This window comes from Heterodontus francisci, chromosome 6 (assembly GCF_036365525.1).
Source record: "Heterodontus francisci isolate sHetFra1 chromosome 6, sHetFra1.hap1, whole genome shotgun sequence".
Lineage (NCBI taxonomy): Eukaryota > Metazoa > Chordata > Chondrichthyes > Heterodontiformes > Heterodontidae > Heterodontus > Heterodontus francisci.
In genome coordinates, this window is record NC_090376.1 from 82,900,339 (window position 1) to 82,919,562 (window position 19,224).

Here is a 19,224-nt window from a genome sequence, read left to right on the forward strand (position 1 = left end):
GGTATGTCCTGTCCCACCAGTAGGACAGACCCAGCAGAGGTGGCGGCACAGTGGTATACAGTAGGGAGACAGTTGCCTTGGGAGTCCTCAACATCGACTCCGGACCCCATGAAGTCTCATGGCATCAGGTCAAACATGGGCAAGGAAACCCTTTGTTGATTACCACCTATTGCCCTCCCTCAGCTGGTGAGTCAGTACTCCTCTATGTTGAACACCACTTGGAGGAAGTACTGAAGGTGGCAAGGGCGCAGAATGTACTGTGGGTGGGGGACGCCAATGTCCATCAACAAGAGTGGTTCAGTAGCACCACTACTGACTGAGCTGGCCGAGTCCTAAAGGACATAGTTGCTAGACTGGGTCTGCGGCAAGTGGTGAGGAAACCACCAAGAGGGAAAAACATACTTGACCTCGTTCTCACGAATCTGCCTGCTGCAGATGCTTCTGTCCATGACAGTATTGGTAGGAGTGACCACCGCACAGTCCTTGTGGTGACGAAGTCCCACCTTCACATTGAGGACACTGTCCATCGTGTTGTGTGGCACTATCGCCGTGCTAAATGGGATAGATTTCGAACAGATCTAGCAATGTAAAACTGGTGAGGTGCTGTGGGCCATCAGCAGCAGCAGAATTGTACTCAACCACAATCTGTGACCTCATGGCCCAGCATGTCCCCCACTCCACCATTACCATCAAGCCAGGAGACCAACCCTGGTTCAATGAAGGAGGGCATGCCAGGAGCAGCACCAGGCATACCTCAAAATGAGGTGTCAACCTGGTGAAGCTACAACAGAGGACTACTTGCGTGCCAAACTGCGTAAGCAGCATGCGATAGACAGAGCTAAGCAATCCCATAACCAACGGAACAGATTCAAGCTCTGCAGTCCTGCCACATCCAGCAGCGAATGGTGGTGGACAATTAAGCAACTAACTGGAGGAGATGGCTCCACAAATATCCCCACCCTCAATGATGTGGGAGCCCAGCACATCAGTGCGAAAGATAAGGCTGAAGCATTTGCAACAATCTTCAGCCAGAAGTGCCGAGTTGATGACCCATCTTGTCCTCCTCCTGAAGTCCCCAGCATCACAGATGTCAGACTTCAGTCAATTCGATTCACTCCGCATAATATCAAGAAATGACTGAATACTGCAAAGGCTATGGGCCCTGACAATATTCGGGCAATAGTACTGAAGACCTGTGCTCCAGAACTTGCCACGACCCTAGGCAGGCTGTTCCAGTACAGCTACAACACTGGCATCTATCTACCCGGCAATGTGGAAAATTGCCCAGGTATGTCCTGTACACGAAAAGCAGGACAAGTCCTACCCGGCCAATTGCCACCCCATCAGCCTACTCTCAATCATCAGGAAAGTGGTGGAATGTGTCATCAACAGTGCCATCAAGCAGCACTTGCTTAGCAATAACCTGCTCAGTGACACTCAGTTTGGGTTCCTCCAGCTCCTGACCTCATTATAGCCTTGGTTCAAACATGGATAAAAGAGCTGAACTCAAGAGGGGAGGTGAGAGTGACATCAAGGCAGCATTTGACCGAGTATGGCTACAAGGAGCCCTAGCAAAACTGAAGTCAATGGGTATCAGGGGGAAAATTCTCCACTGGTTGGAGTCATACCGACCACAAAGGAAGATGGTTGTCGTTGTTGGAGGTCAATCATCTGAGCTCCAGGACATCAATGCAGGAGTTCCTCAGGGTAGTGTCCTAGGCCCAACCATCTTCAGCTGCTTCATCAATGACCTTCCTTCAATCATTAGGTCAGAAGTAGGGATGTTCGCTGATGATTGCACAATGTTCAGCAAAATTTATGAATCCTCAGATACTAAAGCAGCCCATGTAGAAATGCAGCAAGACCTGGACAATATCCAGGCTTGGGCTGATAAGTGGCAAGTTCCATTCGTGCCACACAGGTGCCAGGCAATGACCATCTCCAACAGGAGAGAATCTAAACATCTCCCTTGACATTCCATGGCATTACCATCATTGAATCCTCCACGGCCAACATCCTAGGGGCTACCATTGACCAGAAACTGAACTGAAGTAACCATATAAATACTGTGGCTACAAGAGCAGGTCAGAGGCTAGGAATCCTGCAGCGAGTAACTCACCTCCTGACTCCCCAAAGCCTGTTCACCGACTACAAGGCACAAGTCAGGAGTGTGATGGGATACTCTCCACTTGCCTGGATGGGTGCAGCTCCAACAACACTCAAGACGCTCGACACCATCCAGGACAAAGCGGCCCGCTTGATTCGCACTCTATCCAGAAACATTCACTCCCTCCACCACTGACGCACAGTGGCAGCAGTGTGTACCATCTACAAGATGCATGCAGCAATGCATCAAGGCTCCTTAGACAGCACCTTCCAAACCCGCGACCTTTACCAACTAGAAGGACAAGGGCAGCAAGTGAATGGGAACACCACCAGCTGCAAGTTCCCTCCAAGTCACACACCATCCTGACTTGGAACTATATCGCAGTTCCTTCACTGTCGCTGGGTCAAAATCCTAGAACTCCCTTCCTAACAGCACTGTGGGTGTACCTACCTCACATGGACTGCAGCGGTTCAAGAAGGCAGCTCACCACCACATTCTCATGGGCAATTAGGGCTGCGCAATAAATGCTGGCCTAGCCAGCAACACCCACATCCCATGAATGAATTTTTCAAAAATGCATAATACAGCAAGGTAAGGATTTCTTTGCGTATTTAAATTGGCCTCCCATCGCCAAGCAGCGGGGGTGCCGCCACGAGGCCTCTCCGCCACCGGCAATATCGAGCTGGACCATCCCTGCCTCAAGGTCCATGACGGGCCTCTCCCAGAGGCATTTTCCAGCAACCCCCCCCCCCCCACCCCCACCCCCAGCCACGATCCCAGTAGAATCTAGCCCTCTTTTCTGTCTCACTCTCTCTCTCTCCCTGTGTCACCCCCTCACTGTGTTGTTACCTCCTCTGTTTCGTCCTCGCTCTCTGTGTCACACCCCATCTGACCTCTTTCTTTCTTTGTCCCTCCATCTCTCTGTCCCTCCGTCTCTCTCCCCCACTTTCTGTCCCCCACCTCTCTCTCTGCTCTCCCTCTCTGTCCTGCCGTCCCTCTCTGTCCCGCCATCCCTCTCTGTCCCATCCCCCCCTCTCTGTCCCACCCCCCCTCTCTGCCCCCTTCCCTCTCTGTCCCCCTTCTCTCTTTGTCCCCTATTCCCTCTCTGTCTCCCCTTCCCTCTGTCCCCTATTCCCTCTCTGTCCCCCATTCCCTCTCTGTCTCCCCCGTCTCTCTCTCTGTTCCCCTTATCTATCTCTATTTTCTCCCTCCCTCTCTCTCTTCCCCTCCCTCCTTCTCTCTGTTCCTGCCTCTCCATCTCTCTCTGTTCCCTCTCTCTCTTTTCCCCTCTCTATCTCTCTCTGTTCCCCTCTCTACCTCTTTCAGTTCCCCCCTCTCTTTCTCTCCCCCGCTCTGTGCCCCCAGCTCTCTGTTCTCCACCCTCTCTTTCTATCTCTCTCTGTTCCCCACCTCTCTCTCTCTGTTTCCCCTCCCCCTCTCTCTTCTGTTCCACCCACCTATCTCTCTCTTTGTTACCGTCCCTCTCTCTGTTCTAGCCTCTCCTTCTCTCTTTCTCTGTTCCCCTCCCTCTTTCTGTCTGGCCTCTCCCTCTCTCTCTCTCTCTCTCTCCCCCCACCCCCCCCCCCCCCCCCACTCTCTGTACCCCTCTCTATTTCTCTCTGTTCCCTACCTCTCTCTTTTTCACCCTCCCTCTCTCTCTGTCTCTTTTCCCCCTCTATTTCTCTCTCTATTGCCCCCGCTCTCTCTGTGTTCCCCCCTCTCTGTTACCCCCCCACCCCCGCTCTCTCTCATTCCGTTCCCCACCTTTCTCTGTCTGTCAACCCTTCTCTCGCTCTCTGTCCCCCTGTCTCTCTATGTCCCCCTCTCTCTCTCTGTCCTCCCCCTCTCTCTCTCTCTGTCTCCCTTTTTTCTCTCTCGAACAGTTGCAGAGAGTGGGACCGCTCAGCAGATGGTTGGTCAGATTTTTGAAAGATCGTAAGTCAGTTTCACAGCTGACAGCTGCTGGGATCAGGAACAGCAGTTATCAAGTTCAGACAGATTTGAGGTTTTCCGGTGGCCTTTTAAAAAAAAAGTCGGAACTCGCTGGAAAACTCTGAATCTGTCTGAAGCTGGGAAACAGCTGTTTCTGATCCCAGCACCTGTCAGCTATGAAACTGACTTGCAATCTTTTTTAAAAGCCGGACTGACAATGGGAAATTTCTCATCTCCAGTCACAGACCCCTGGCAAGGATGAGGAACGGCCAGGTACAGTTTCCATTCGCGGACCGGATGGAAACCTTTGGTGAGCCGGATCATGGCCTGCAGGCCATATGTTGGACAACCCTGATCTAGACCATGGGAACATCTAGGACTGGATCTTTTTCAGCATCGAAATAAAATGTTCCTAATAGTAGTCGATTATTCAAGATGGATTGAAGTTAAACAACTACAAGGTCAAAGTTCAGAAGCTGTAATCACATCCTCGAGAGAAATTTTTGCTACACATGGAATTCCAGATATTGTAATATCTGACAACGGGCCACAATTTGCAAATTAATGCTTCAGAGATTTTGTCCATATCACTAGTTCGCATATGTACTCTCAGGCTAATGGTGAAGCACAGAGAGGTGTAAGGACTGTGAAGGCATCGTTAAACAAGAATGAAGATCTTCAACTAACGCTTCTAAGTTATCTATCGGCACCACTTCAGAATGGTTTAGCCCCGTGCGAATTGGAAATGGGAAGAAGGTTGAAGTCCCAACTTCCCACACTCACAAGTATACTCAAGCCACAAGTGTAGAAGACTTGGAAAAAGTGAGGGAGAGAGAGAGGATAGAGAGTAGTTGAATCAATCAGAAAATTATGAGACATGTCAGAGAACAAGGAACTTATCAGACATCCAACCAGGGGAATCAGTTTGGGTTTGAGACCAAAATCGGTATGGAGAAGTGGTCGAACAATCACCATATCCACAATCATACATTCTCCAAACTGACCAAGGGTTGATAAGAAGCAGTAGAACGTCATTGGTGGTGATACCTAAGAAGCAACAAATACAGGAGAACCAATCATCACAAAGGTTTGATGAACCAGTGATGCTACAATCAGCCATCGACCCAGAGGACAACCCAAATGAAGAACTTGAGTCATCCAGTAGTTCTACTCAAGCACTGTAGAGTTAGGAGGAGGAACTAGAAGACTCAAAACATCAAACCACTTCAAAAGAAAGAAGAACTTGTTATGGCAGACTTGTGAAAAAGCTACAGAGATTAGCAATCTGAAAAGAGAAGGCAGAGATCAGGGGGGAGATGTAGTATAATGTAATATTGGGTTGTTACTGGGCAGAATATGTAACTAGACTGTGAGCATCATTACACGAAATGACATAATGCAATCTGTACAGAACCTCATGGAGAGTTGTAGAGGAAATCATAGATGCAACACGAGTTCAATAAACTCCCGGTATTTTAACCATCAAACACATCTATTCTGTATTAAGCCTTAATAGTTATCAGAATATTATACAAACCACTAAGCACTTCTAAAGACTCAAACTGAGCCAATTGAAATTAATCAGCAACTCATCTGCAAGTTGTTGATGATGCCTTTAAATAACCTTGTGGGGGAGGGGTCATTGTTCAGCTGTGCCTGTTCGAGGGGAGGCATTAGCTGGAGTGACAAATTTGAAAATGGCAGTGCTGGCATCAAATTAGCACTACCTGCTGGCTAACATCATAATCTGCTTTGGAATAGCATCCCAGTTCTGATGAAGGGTCACTGACCTGAAACGTTAACTCTGCTTCTCTCTCCACAGATGCTGCCAGACCTGCTGAGTATTTCCAGCATTTCTTGTTTTCATATCATAACCTGCTTACTCTGCATACTTCCAGTGCATGCTCCTCATGCCCGTGCTAACATCCTCACCAAGGTGGCATTTAGCCCGGGCCACTCCAGAAGTGTGCACATGCAGCACGGATGCCATTTTGGAAGGAAAACACCACCCATAGCGCCAAAACTACAGCGACTCAGGAGCGCAATTTTGAGGCCTACGAGTACAATAGGTCTTAACACTCCAAGGGGCTGGATTTCGTTCCCTGCCCCACATCTAGTTCCGTGGCGAGGGGGGCTGGAAAATCGTTGCAGCAGCAGCCACCACAGATCCTGACGCCGGGATTATCGGGCCCGATCTTCCAGGCTGCAGGGAAGCTTAGTGGTGCCCCTCCATCGCTCTGAGACAGGACCCGACTTGGCACATTTAAATAGCATATTTGCATCAATTAAAATATAAACCTCAGAGATCTTACCTTCAGTTCCCGATCCTCAGCGTGACGAGCAGTACTCACGTGCCTTCACTGTCCTGTCCAAGGAAAGCTGGCGCCACCGAGGTGGGGAAGGGGTGAACTCTGTACTCTGATGTTGGGGGGTGGGAGAGTGCGGGAAAGGGTGAACTCTGCACTCTGATGGGTGGGGGAGGTAAGGGGTGAACTCTGCATTATGGTGTACTGTTTACAGGGCTGGCAGCCTTTTAAAAATGGCATCAGCACCTGCTCCTTCAACAGGTGATGCCAAGAAGGGCGTCGCCGAGGCCACCCCCACCACGTGATTGGGGAGCCGGCTGCCGTGAATATGTAAAATGGCCATGTGTTGCATAATCATGGTGGCGAGTGAAGGTCCCATGGGGGATGGCCGCTATGTTCCGCGCCCGCCGCCGCTCCCAGCGGCAGGAATACTAAATCCAACCCCTTTTTTTAGAAAGCCTGTGACTATACCATTTTAGGCATAAAATAGGTTCAAGTTACCATCAGCTTTAAAAAAATCACCACTCTCTTTGAACCTGATGACGACATGTAAACTAAAGGCTAATGGGGACAAAAGAAAGCCTCTTTATTTGAAGTCAGAGAAGTGACACCAGAGACAGCTGAAATGCTTTGAGAATAAAGGTAATCCCAAATCTACAGTATGTAAGAATGTGTTAAAGGAAACATAATACAAAGAACAAAGAACAGTACAGCACAGGAACAGGCCATTCAGCCCTCCAAGCCTGCGCCGATCTTGATGCCTGCCGAAACTAACACCTTCTGCACTTCCGGGGCCCATATACCTCTATTCCCTTCCTATTCATATATTTGTCAAGATATCTCTTAAACGTCGCTATCGTATCTGCTTCCACCACCTCCCCTGGCAGCAAGTTCCAGGCACTCACCACCCTCTGTGTAAAGAACTTGCCTCACACATCCCCTCTAAACTTTGACCCTCGCACCTTAAACCTATGTACCCTAGTAACTGACTCTTCCACCCTGGGAAAAACTTCTGACTATCCACTCTGTCCATGCTGCTCATAACTTTGTAAACCTCTATCGTGTCGCCCCTCCACCTCCGTCGTTCCAGTGAAAACAATCCGAGTTTTTACAACCTCTCCCCATAGTTAATGCCCTCCAGACCAGGCAACATCCTGGTAAACCTCCTCTGTACCCTCTCCAAAGCCTCCACGTCCTTCTGGTAGTGTGGCGACCAGAATTGCATGCAATATTCTAAGTGTGGCCTAACTAAGGTTCTGTACAGCTGCAACATGACTTGCCAATTTTTATACTCTATGCCCCGACCGATGAAGGCAAGCATGCCGTATGCCTTCTTGACTACCTTATCCACCTGCGTTGCCACTTTCAGTGACTTGTGGACCTGTACGCCCAGATCTCTCTGCCTGTCAATACTCCTATGGGTTCTGCCATTTACTGTATACCTCCCACCTGCATTAGACCTACAAAATGCATTACCTCACATTTGTCTGGATTAAACTCCATCTGCCATTTCTGCGCCCAAGTCTCCAACCGATCTATATCTTGCTGTATCCTCTGACAATCCTCATCATTATCCGCAACTCCACCAACCTTTGTGTCGTCCGCAAACTTACGAATCAGACCAGCTACATTTTCCTCCAAATTATTTATATATACTACAAACAGCAAAGGTCCCAGCACTGATCCCTGTGGAACACCACTAGTCACATCCCTCCATTCATAAAAACACCCATCCACTGTTACCCTCTGTCTTCTGTGACTGAGCCAGTTCTGTATGCATCTTGCCAGCTCACCTCTGATCCCGTGTGACTTCACCTTTTGCACCAGTCTGCCATGCGGGACCTTGTCAAAGGCTTTACTAAAGTCCATATAGACAACATCCACCGCCCTTCCCTCATCAATCATCTTCGTCACTTACTCAAAAAACTCAATCAAATTAGTAAGACACGACCTCCCCTTCACAAAACCATGCTGTCTCTCGCTAATAAGTTCGTTTGTTTCCAAATGGGAGTAAATCCTGTCCCGAAGAATCCTCTCTAATAGTTTCCCTACCGCTGACGGAAGGCTCACCGGCCTATAATTTCCTGGATTATCCTTGCCACCCTTCTTAAACAAAGGAACAACATTGGCTATTCTCCAGTTCTCTGTGGCCTCACCTGTAGCCAATGAGGATGCAAAGATTTCTGTCCAGGCCCCAGCAATTTCTTCCCTTGCCTCCCTCAGTATTCTGGGGTAGATCCGATCAGGCCCTAGGGACTTATCTACCTTAATGCTTTGCAAGACACTCAACACCTCCTCCTTTTGGAAAATGAGATGACTGAGACTATCTGCACTCCCTTCCCTAGGCTCATCATCCACCAAGTCCTTCTCCTTGGTGAATACTGATGCAAAGTACTCATTTAGCACCTCACCCATTTCCTCTGGCTCCACACATAGATTCCCATCTCTGTCCTTTCCCTGGTTACCCTTCAATAAGAAATCCATTTTCAAAGACAGGAATTAAATGTTTGACTCCTTTAAATTTTAACACAATAAAATCAGTAAGTGCTACATATTAAAATAGACATCAAGGGTAATTTTGATTTTGGGTGGTCGTGCAAAGCAGGTAATGTCGATTCAGGAACCTGTTATACTTTTCTTCTGAGTTTCAATTCCACAGAATTCAGTGAACAGAATGATTTTTATCAACTTAGAAATTCCATACACTGAAAGGTTGCTAACAAATTAACAACTACTCATCACAACCTGGAAAACAGGGTCAGACTATAGATGATAGGAAACATGCAGTTATAAATTTGTTCAACCACCTGCATTTAAAACTGCACACATGGCAGGATAGATAGAATACTGCCTAAAATTTGACATTTAACTGAGTACTTGCACACTGAAATTCAAATATATACAAATTTCAACAGATTGTTGGCAATAGAAATGTCGTACTGATGATACTACTAACAATGTTAAATTAAACTGTTAATTTATTTTTAGTTCATTGCAAATCTGCATGCAGCAGTGGTGTGAATTTGATTTCTATGCAGTTTCAGAACTGAACTCAGTCTATGTTGTCGATGTTGAAGTCTTTCGCTGATCCTTGCAGCTCCAATAAAGATACAATGTGAGATTTCCGAGGACAAGCAATGGTAATTGCATCAAATTGCTTTCAAAAACAAATGAGTTCAAAGCAATTTCATGCAGACTGATTTTTTTTGTAGTCAACAGGATTGACCAATTTGCATGTTATTGTTGAAAACAATTGACATATCCCGATCAGTGTGTTTGCTCTTACCTGTTTGTAAGGTAACAGGTAAATTCTAGGGCCCCCATATTCACCAGCTGGAATGCAATGACCTGTCTCTGGAGGCCAATTTCAGGTGGACAGTTTAGTGTGTCCATGTTAATGAAGCCTAGCTATTAAAGTTGGCCTCTCACAGGACCTCCCAGGCAGCAGAACTCAGCATTCCGCTGGCCAATAGCCCAGGAGTTAAAATTCCCCTTTATATATAAGAATGCTTTGAAGGATTTGATATTCTGAGATGATTTTCTTTAACACATGAATCTAGCCTGTCATACACCCAACATTGTACTATTTAGCTGGCAGAATTTCTTTGTTTCTGCAAATTTTCTTTTCTGCGCTTCTAAAGGCACTGACTCCCACTATTGTATCGTTCTACAAGTGTCTGCTGCTCACCAATACCTCATCTAAGTAATTATTCTTCATGATCAAATCCAGACATTTAAACTTTGATTTTAACCTAACGCACTGGGCGAGAGCATGATGCGTGGATCAGAGTCTGATTTATACCTGGTCCAATGTCGCTGCACGAGAAGCATGACATGAAAAACTATGTGGATGCTTTCCAGCTCTGGGGGTGGGGTCCCTCATTAAAAGGCACTTATCTCCCAAGGGCAGAGGGCAGAGGGGTAGCTCTCAGCACCTCCCCCCACCCCCCCACCTACCAATACCTAGTCCCTTGTTCAGTTGATAAGTGCCTTTTAATGAGGGACCCCCACCCCCGGAGCCGGAAAGCAGCCCACATGGTTTTTCATGTCATGCTTCCCATGCGGCGACAGGGCCGCCCACTGCACAGCTAACTCTGGCGGCGGCGGGATGAGGCCCTTAATTGGGGTTAATTGCCCAGTTAAGGGGTTAATTGGCAGTCGGGCAAGAAGGCTGTTCACAGGGCTTCCCGCCCCGGACTAAATTTTGGCGGAGGCAGGATGGTGGCAGGGAACCACCCACCCCTGCCATCATCCCACCTGATTTTATGCTCTCCTTGCCTCCAAACCCACAGCGGGGGAAAGCATAAAATTCCCCCCACTGTGTTCAGTTTTGTGGTCTGAACTTCAAGCAAGATATACTGGCCATGGAAGGGGCACAGCAGAGATTCACGACAGCAATGCCAGGGCTTAAAGAATTAAAATTTGCATAAACGTGGCTTGTATTTCCATGAGCTTAAAAGGTTGAGGGGTGATTTAATTGAAGTGTTTAAAATGATAAAGTGATCTGATATAGAGAAATATTTTCCTCTGGTGGGGGGAATACAGACCGAGATGACATAATCTTAAAATTAAACCTCGGCCACTCAGCAACGACCTCCAGAAGCACTTTCCCACACATTACCAATCAGGCATCCCAACATCTGGAGAAAGTGAGACAGGCATGTGATAAGCATGCTTTACCCATTTCTTCTTGAAAGTTGTATTCGGAATACTACAATCGGCATAGGATCCCAATTTGCTTATTTAAGCAGCCACATGTCTGTTCTGGATAACCAAGTAAGGGCCTGCCTGAATGTTGATTCAGGTGAGCAAAATGGTGTACAAGTACCCCAGCATATTTTCAACTGCTGGTCACTTGTGTTCCAGGTGAGAAATGGGTGACCAGCAATTGAAAGTCTCCCTTACTGAATGTGTTTCTCTGGGGGGTACGGGAAAATAAAATTCGAATAAAAAGAGAGAAAGTTGTATCTGTACCATCACAGTTCACCAAGCACATGGCAAGTGCCAAGCAAAGGAAATATTTAGTGTTGCATTTTACATATGATTTTACCAGCCCCTCAACGTTGGGATTCCAGCAAGGGGGGGGGGGGGGTGGTTGCGCCCGTAAAATACTTGTGGGAGCGGCCTGCCATGACCCCCAAAGCCGAGAAAGCCTTGCCGCATTTTACCAGCGGCGGCGAGGCCTCGGTGCGGCCTCCCTGACCCCCCACTGTCAAGTGCCAGGGCCTTCATTTAAATATTTAAATTAATTAAGATAAGACGCTGACCTTGTCCCAGCGGCCATCCCACAATGATTTTATGGCCACCAGCCGCAACTCACGCACCTTCGGAACTCCATAGAGAGGTCCAAGGTGAGACGCTGGTGGGGAGGGGGGAGGATTGAAATTATCAGGACAGGGCGGGAGCAGGTAAAACCTTTTTTATTGGCTATGGGGATGGTGGGAAGGGTTTGAAGGGCAAATATTACGAGGTTGGGGAGGAAAGTTTGGGGTGGGAATAAATTTATTGTTTGTCATATTGGCCTATAAAACAATCATTGGTGGGATTGGGAAATGCCCTCCAGTTTTTGATTTTTTTAAAAAACAATTAACAATCTGTTCTCTTTTAAAAATTCAAATTTTTGCTAAGGACTTGAAGCCCTTTAAAAATGGTGCCACGCCGGACACCATTGCAGGGGACAGAGCTTGTTACAAGCCTCCCGAGAGACATTTAATCAAATGTCTTTGAAAATCAAAAAACTACATCTACTGCCATTCCTTTATCTATCCAATTAGATTTCAAAAGCTCTATTATATTTGTCAAATATAACTTGCCTTTAAAGACCATGCTGGCTTTCTTAGATTAACTCATGCTCACTAAATGCTCACTAATCTCATTTGAATTTTGGATTCCAACAGTTTGCCTACAACTGACATTAGACTAGTCTATAGTTTCTCAATTCATCCTTCTCTGTCTTCTTGAATAAAGGTAATACATTGAATTGGAACAAATAGCATACCTAAGGTGGGTTGAAAAATTGTATGTCATGCAACCTGACTTCCTTCAACCTTCACCCTTGGGTACGTGCCATCGAAGCAGCTCCACCTTCAGTACTACTAGGCTTTTGAGAATCACTTCCTTATTTACAGTAACACCAACATTCTCACTTTTGCCACTATTTGTAATAACTGACATAAAATTGTATTTCATATTTCTACCATACCTTCAATCTCCACAACAATATTCCTCTTTGAAGCTTGAGCTGCCCTACCTACTCTTTAATTATTCATTTATGCCTAATATGCTTATAAAAGCACTTGCCATTTCTTTTCATATTATCTGCGAGCCCGTTTTTACATATTCCTTTTAATCCTCTGATCTCCCTTTTCATCTCCTTTCTACATTCCTAGTTAGCTCCAGTTCTATAATGTGCTTCGCTTTTAAATTTCAGTTTAATATTTAATATCATGATACTTTGGCCGGAATTTTATGCTCCCTGCGTCAGCGCGCTGGAGGTGGGGGTGGATGTAAAATTGAGTGGGAGGCGGAGGTGTGTCATTCCCATCGCCTTCCTGCCACTCCCGCTGCAATTTTACGAGCGGCAGTGGCAATGACAAACAGCCTGCTTGCCACAGGCCAATTAAGGTCCTTAAGTGGCCAATTAATTGCCACTTAAGGACCTCCTTCCGCCACCGCTGGTATATTACCAGCAGCGGGCAGGCGGCTCAGGACCACAGGAGGTTGCCCAGTTAAACTTGGTGGCTTCCTCACAAGCTGGGGCGGGGGGGGGGGGGGGGTACTCTCCTGATTGGGCACCCTGTGTCCCATGGAGGCCCTCCCCCTCATGGCACAAGCTGCCCCCACTGCAGCACATTCCCCCTCATCCAAACCAACACCCCTTGCCTCGCCAGGGCCTGGCTGATTATCCCCAGCGAGGTCCCACACACTTACCTCAATTCCAGGGCCTCGTCCATTGCTGCTCTTCTCGCTGGGTGCAGTCCCAGCAGTAGTCACCACTCCCGATGGCACGGCTGGGACTGAGAGCTGCCAGCCCATTGATTGGTCGGCAGCTCTTGGAGGCGGGACATCCCCTCTCAGAGGGGCGGAAGTTCCCCAGGGCCAATTAAGGACCTTGGTCACATAAAATCACTGTGTGGCTTTGAGGCCCAGTGGAGGCAGGCTCGCTACTGACTTTTTGGCTGGCGGGTGTGGCCTCCAGCACCAAGTAAAATTCTGGCCTCTATCTTTAATTCATACCCTTTCATCATATAGGAATATATATTTTTTGTATTTTATCCATCTCAATAATGGAAGTCTATCCACTGCTGATCCATCATCCAGTTATCTAAATATTTCTACCCAGGTAATTTTGAACCAGAGCACTTATTGGGGCAAATCTTGATGGAGCAGGGCATCTCCCAGTGTGCGCTGTTAGACATTTTCCTGCATCATTCGGCTTGCATATCATTTGCGTCGTAACTTGCTGGAAGTGCAGGCTGGTAACGGAGCACCTGGGACCTTAGTGAATAATGGGACCACAGTGCCTTAACCAATGATATATGAGGATAGAGAAATAAACATAGGAATGACAGATAAAAATTATGAATTAAAATGAAACCAGGAACAGAACAAGAAATACAAAAAGAGAAAGAGTAGATTAAGAAAGAGAGAAAAACGAGAGACAGAGAGGAAAACAAAGAAAATCATGTAAATGTTTGAAATTTGAATTTTTTTATATCTCAAGAAGAATTTCCTACATGCAGTTTCAATTATTCCCTTTCTAGGCTGGAGAATAGATTGACATTGCATTCACAATTAGCGATTGTTAAAAGTATACAATGAACCCAGTAAATTAAGAACACATAAGGGGTTGGCATCAGGTGTCCTTTATTGGCAGGTATCCTTATTTTCAAAATGGTCTTTGGAAGTACAATAAACTGGATGAGCCAAATATCCCTGGATTGGATGTATCATCTGCAGTGTTCCTTCTTTCTCTTGCTCTCACCTTGGATTGTGGCTAATTCTGAAACCCATCCAGCAGGATGTGATTCATTTCATTTTCTGTTCATTGGGTTTCCTACTTCATTGCCATCCTTGGTGCTTTCCATCAAGGAAGGGATGTCCTGATTCTGCAACCTGCTATATTGACAGCCTGCACATGGTGAGGTGGCTGTTTTAGGGCCAGTCTGTTTGATGTTAATTGTGAATTAATTGTCTTTACTTGCATGCAGGTGGTGGGCATTACTGAGCATTCACTAAAACTGTGATTGTTAGGATAGGAGGTATATGCATGTAATGTGTAACTTTGTAAATAAATATAGAAATGTGTCAAGATTGGTTCCAGTTCTGTCCTTCACCAGATCCCATTCAAATTGGCTGGAGGGGTTGGAATTTACGTCCCACAGAACCCTGTCTGGGACATCCTCCCCGCCCCGGTGTGCTGCAACTGCTAATTTTTGAAGTGCTACGGGGTAGATTGTTAGCAGCTGATCAGTACCTGACATAGTAGTGAAGGAGCGTTGCCAACTCTGGTTGGAGGCAATTCTGGAGATCATGTGATGTTCTGACCACATAGCATCTAACCATGTGGTGTCACATCTCATGAGGTTGTATCATGTGTTATCAGCTTACATGATATCAGATTAAATGATACTGGATCACTTGACTTCTACAAATATTTTGGATTTACCTGATAAAGTATGGGTCCCCTCTAATTGAGAATCTTTACTTTTGGCTTCTTGCCAGCAGTTATTGAGTGAGAAGTTTCAAGAGCCAGGAGGCTACCCATGAGGAGGTGAAAAAATAAATCCTCACCAATCTCTCCCCTGAGACCCTTGTCTCCATCTCTGCCCATCAGTTCCATTCCCCAATCTCCTTCTAACCCTCATCACTCATTCACCAGTTTCCCTGTCCACAATCTCTTGCGGCCACCCCCACACCTGCACCCCTCGCCCATTTCAGCCCTCCCAGGATTTCAGCCTACTTCCATAATTCAAACCCTCCCCTCCTCACCTCCACAGTTTCAGGGTCAACGATGCCTAACCTCTCCACCCATCGATGGCAGTTCCCAGATTTTGTGTAATAGAGATCTCTTTAGCCAACATCCATAGCGGTCGAGAAACCCATCCATCCCTGTGGTCGAGCTACGCAAGCAATCAATCCCAGAGATAGAGTGGGTTTGCTGTCACTATGCATGCTGGGTACAGGGATCTTCATTACACACCAACAGAATTTTTTTCACATTTACCTGCCGGTGTCCAGTGTTTTATGACTTGGTGCATTGAAGACTATCCAGAATTCCTAATTTATGTGTGGTTTCAAGGTCACTTTGTATCTATTGTAATGTAAATATCAATAAATATCCATTTCTTGCTGATGTCTGCAGTTTGGTGATGTTCGTTTACACAGGTTTCTCTGGATTTACACTGTAAATTATCAACCCGAATTTTCTGTGACAAGTTTAATGGACAATTAATGTGCAAATCCAGTAAGTTCCTAAAAATAACAGGGAGGCTAAAGGGGAGTTGTCATTTGTGCAAAGCAACCAATAGAGCAGCATAATTCAACCAACAGTTCTGGAGATACGCAACTCACAGTATTGCTCATAGTCCCCTAAACTTGCTAGTCAAATTGTGTGGTGATAACAGCGTGTGATGTAAATTCATTGTTATTTTTCCAGGAAGATTTGGCCCATTATCTTTGCCTTTTTTCCAGTCCAGCACTGTACTTTGATTATTCATTATCCTTTTCTATTTTGACATCAAGCCTAACTATTTTATTGTTAGTATTACCCTAGAGTGAACCTATTCGCATAACAATTATTTGTTGTATGTTATTTCCCAAAGTGAAATCAAACACATCCTAGTTGGACTAAAAACACACTGACCTAGGGAAAAAACAATTTCCCCACTTTCATCATATCCACTGGAGAAGAATTTCCTCCCTGTTCTTCTAAAGATCAGCAGAATCCCTGGAGAAATGGCGTAAGTGGCTATTCATAGCCATTTATGCTGCTTCTCTGGGGTTCTACAAATCTCCCATCTAAGGTCCGACAGTAGATTGGGAAAGTCCTCGCACAAATTCCCAGCAATTACCTTTATCCCAGTCCATCTTGCGATATTTAAAGTAATCCAATTTTATTGCCCTATTGTTCTTATATATCTCTCTAGACTAATTACAAATCTCCCCTCTTTGTCCTATCTTCACTGTTTGGTCATCTACAGTGTACACCAAGAACAATACCATTTCCCATCCTATCCCTTAGCTCTATCCATTTATATCAAATAGCAACAGAATACAAATAATGGTGTTACATAATGCAGACAAGCATGGTGGCAGCTGGTAAACAACAACCATTGGACTATATTATGCATGTCAAAGCAGAGAGGTAGTAGTACTCTTCCTTTGAGGGAAGAATCTGATTTTATTGATCCACTCTGGACCAAGGCACATATTTAATATCAAGCTAGCTTCCTCATTCAAAGTTTTGGAGCTATCTAAGGTGAGCTGTTTTGTCTGCTGCTGACATTGTTATTTTCACCCACTTCCAAAGCCCCAGAGATCCTGACTTGAACCACACCAATATGTAAATAGAAATTCAGTAAAGCCTGAGATTTTCACTTACCTGCCAATCAGCTGGAACTCTCCCATAGATTCAAGTCGCCTCATAGACATCAGCAGCCCTCTTATAGTCATGCCCTCACAAAAGCAAGCCACAACTCGGGCCTTTGGTAGTTGACTGCGCAGCTTCCTCAAAAGCTTATCAAAGCTCTGCTCCCCAGCATTGCTGTAGATTTTGTAGGAGTGAGCAATGCAGATTCCCTCTTTAGCTGCCATCTCTTTAAAAGCTTCCATGCCACTTTCTCCATAATTACCTACAAGACAAGCATTGGATGTCACTGTGCATCGACAATTAATCTCAGTTATATAAAAAAAGCTGCTGCTATCTTATACAAGGAGTTTAACTAACTTCACTTATTGATCCTGTCGCCAGTAATGCATAACCAATTATTTGCTTGTTTTCATGTCAGAAGTTCACTTCCAAAGCTGCATGAATTCAAGGCAGGTACATTTTTTCTAAGAATTTGAAATAGCAATGCAAATTGCAATGAATTTGCAAAAACAAATATCCTTTTTTATTATACGACTTTATTTGCATTAACATTTCACTGACAGTTTTTGGCATGAATAAAATATTCTAACCTACAATTACATTTGCACCCACAAATTACCATATTTAATTCACCAGTTACATTCACAATACTAAACCAGCTACAATATATGGCATCTACTACAAAGATCATAAATGTAAATACAAAGATGTTGGCCATTTAAATGCAGCTACAAATCTACAAGTTTTAGACAAGACTGGAAATGCATCACAGTTACCTAAATACCGAAAAGTAGGTGTAATACCTCACCAGTGACTCTTAAAATATTTAAATCTTAAATTTCCACAGGGTTGTCCTGAGGTAATGCCTTAACCTCAACAGAAGGTCAGTGGAAGTTCCGGAGAAATGATTTGAATGATCATTATTAGCTATTTATGCCATTCCATCAGTCAAAGTTATGGCAGTAGGCCAAGGAAACTAATCCCCACATGAAAACTCGAAGTGAAAGAGGAGATCGAGGAGATTTGATAGAGGTGTTCAAAATCGTGAGGGGTCTAGATGGAGTAGATAGAGAAAAACTGTTCCCATTGGCGGAAAGGTCGTGAACCAGAGGACATAGAGTTAAGGTGATTGACTAAAGAACCAAAGGCGACATGAGGAAAAAACTTTTTTACGCAGCGAGTGGTTATAATCTGGAGTACACTGCCTGAAAGGACTTTGGAGGCAGATTCAATCATGGCCTTCAAAAGGGAATAGGAGAAGCACCTGACGGGAAAGAAAATTGCAGGGCTATAGGGAAAGGGCAAGGGAGCGGGACTAGCTAAATTGCTCTTGCAGAGAGCCGGCATGGGCCCAATGGGTCGAATGGTCTCCTTCTGTGCTGTAACCAATCTATAATTCTATTAGGAGAACGCAATATTTTCATGGTGATCTTAATTTCATACAATTGCAAAAATGAAAATCAAACCTTAGCAAAATTCAAGTCCTTAATTGTACAGCTTTCAGTGTTGGATGTAGTTAAACTAAAATGTAAGTATTGTTTAAAACCATGATCTTTGAAGAAGATAATAATTCTACTGGTAAGTGCATTGAATCTTAAAACCCTGTTCCGTTGTCACTGTTTGCAATCTCAGGTTGAACTAAACTGTTCTCAACATTGGCATCCCATTATTCCCCGAGCTGAGTTTCACAGCTCATATCCACTCCATCATAAAGATTACTTGCTTTCACCTTCACAACTTTCCCTGCCTCCAATACTGAAATTTTATACATGTCTTTTTTATCGCTGGACTCAATCGTTAGAAAGCTTTTCTTGTTTACTTCCATCTTCCACCTTCCATAAACTACAAAATATCCAAAACTCTGCTGCAAGAATCCTCTGCCCCAGTTGGCCCATTATTCCTATCCTTGCTGACTTTTATTGGCTTCCCCTGCACAATGCCTTAAATTAAAATCTTTATCTTCATCTTTGAATCTTCCAATAACTGAATCCACTGCTACATCCTCCAGCCCAACATTCTGCCCTGATGAATATTTTTTGTCTTCAGACTCTGACTGTTTATGCACCTGTACCCTTCCCTTCAACCACCTGGGTACCATTCTCTTGAACTCCTTCCCTAAATCACTCTGTTTATCCACCTTTCTCTCCTCATTTAAAACCCATCTCTTCAGCCAAGCTTACAGTCACCCGAAATAATCTCAATATTATCTGTATTTTCCTCCCTTGGTGTCAGTTTTCTATTTCCTATCTGTGATTGTTTTGTACATTAAAGTAATCATATAATTATGT

The 19,224-nt window shown here is 45.1% G+C and overlaps 1 protein-coding gene across 2 annotated transcripts in view; it reads right to left on the reverse strand.

The window, feature by feature from the left end:
* The window catches only part of grm5b (glutamate receptor, metabotropic 5b), a 755,124-nt gene that overhangs the window by 485,846 nt on the left and 250,054 nt on the right, over positions 1-19,224 (reverse strand). For both annotated transcript variants that reach the window (XM_068033978.1, XM_068033977.1), the window contains exon 2: positions 16,949-17,198. In XM_068033978.1, the coding sequence (XP_067890079.1) occupies positions 16,949-17,198 (250 nt within the window). The remainder of the gene's footprint in view (positions 1-16,948; positions 17,199-19,224) is intronic.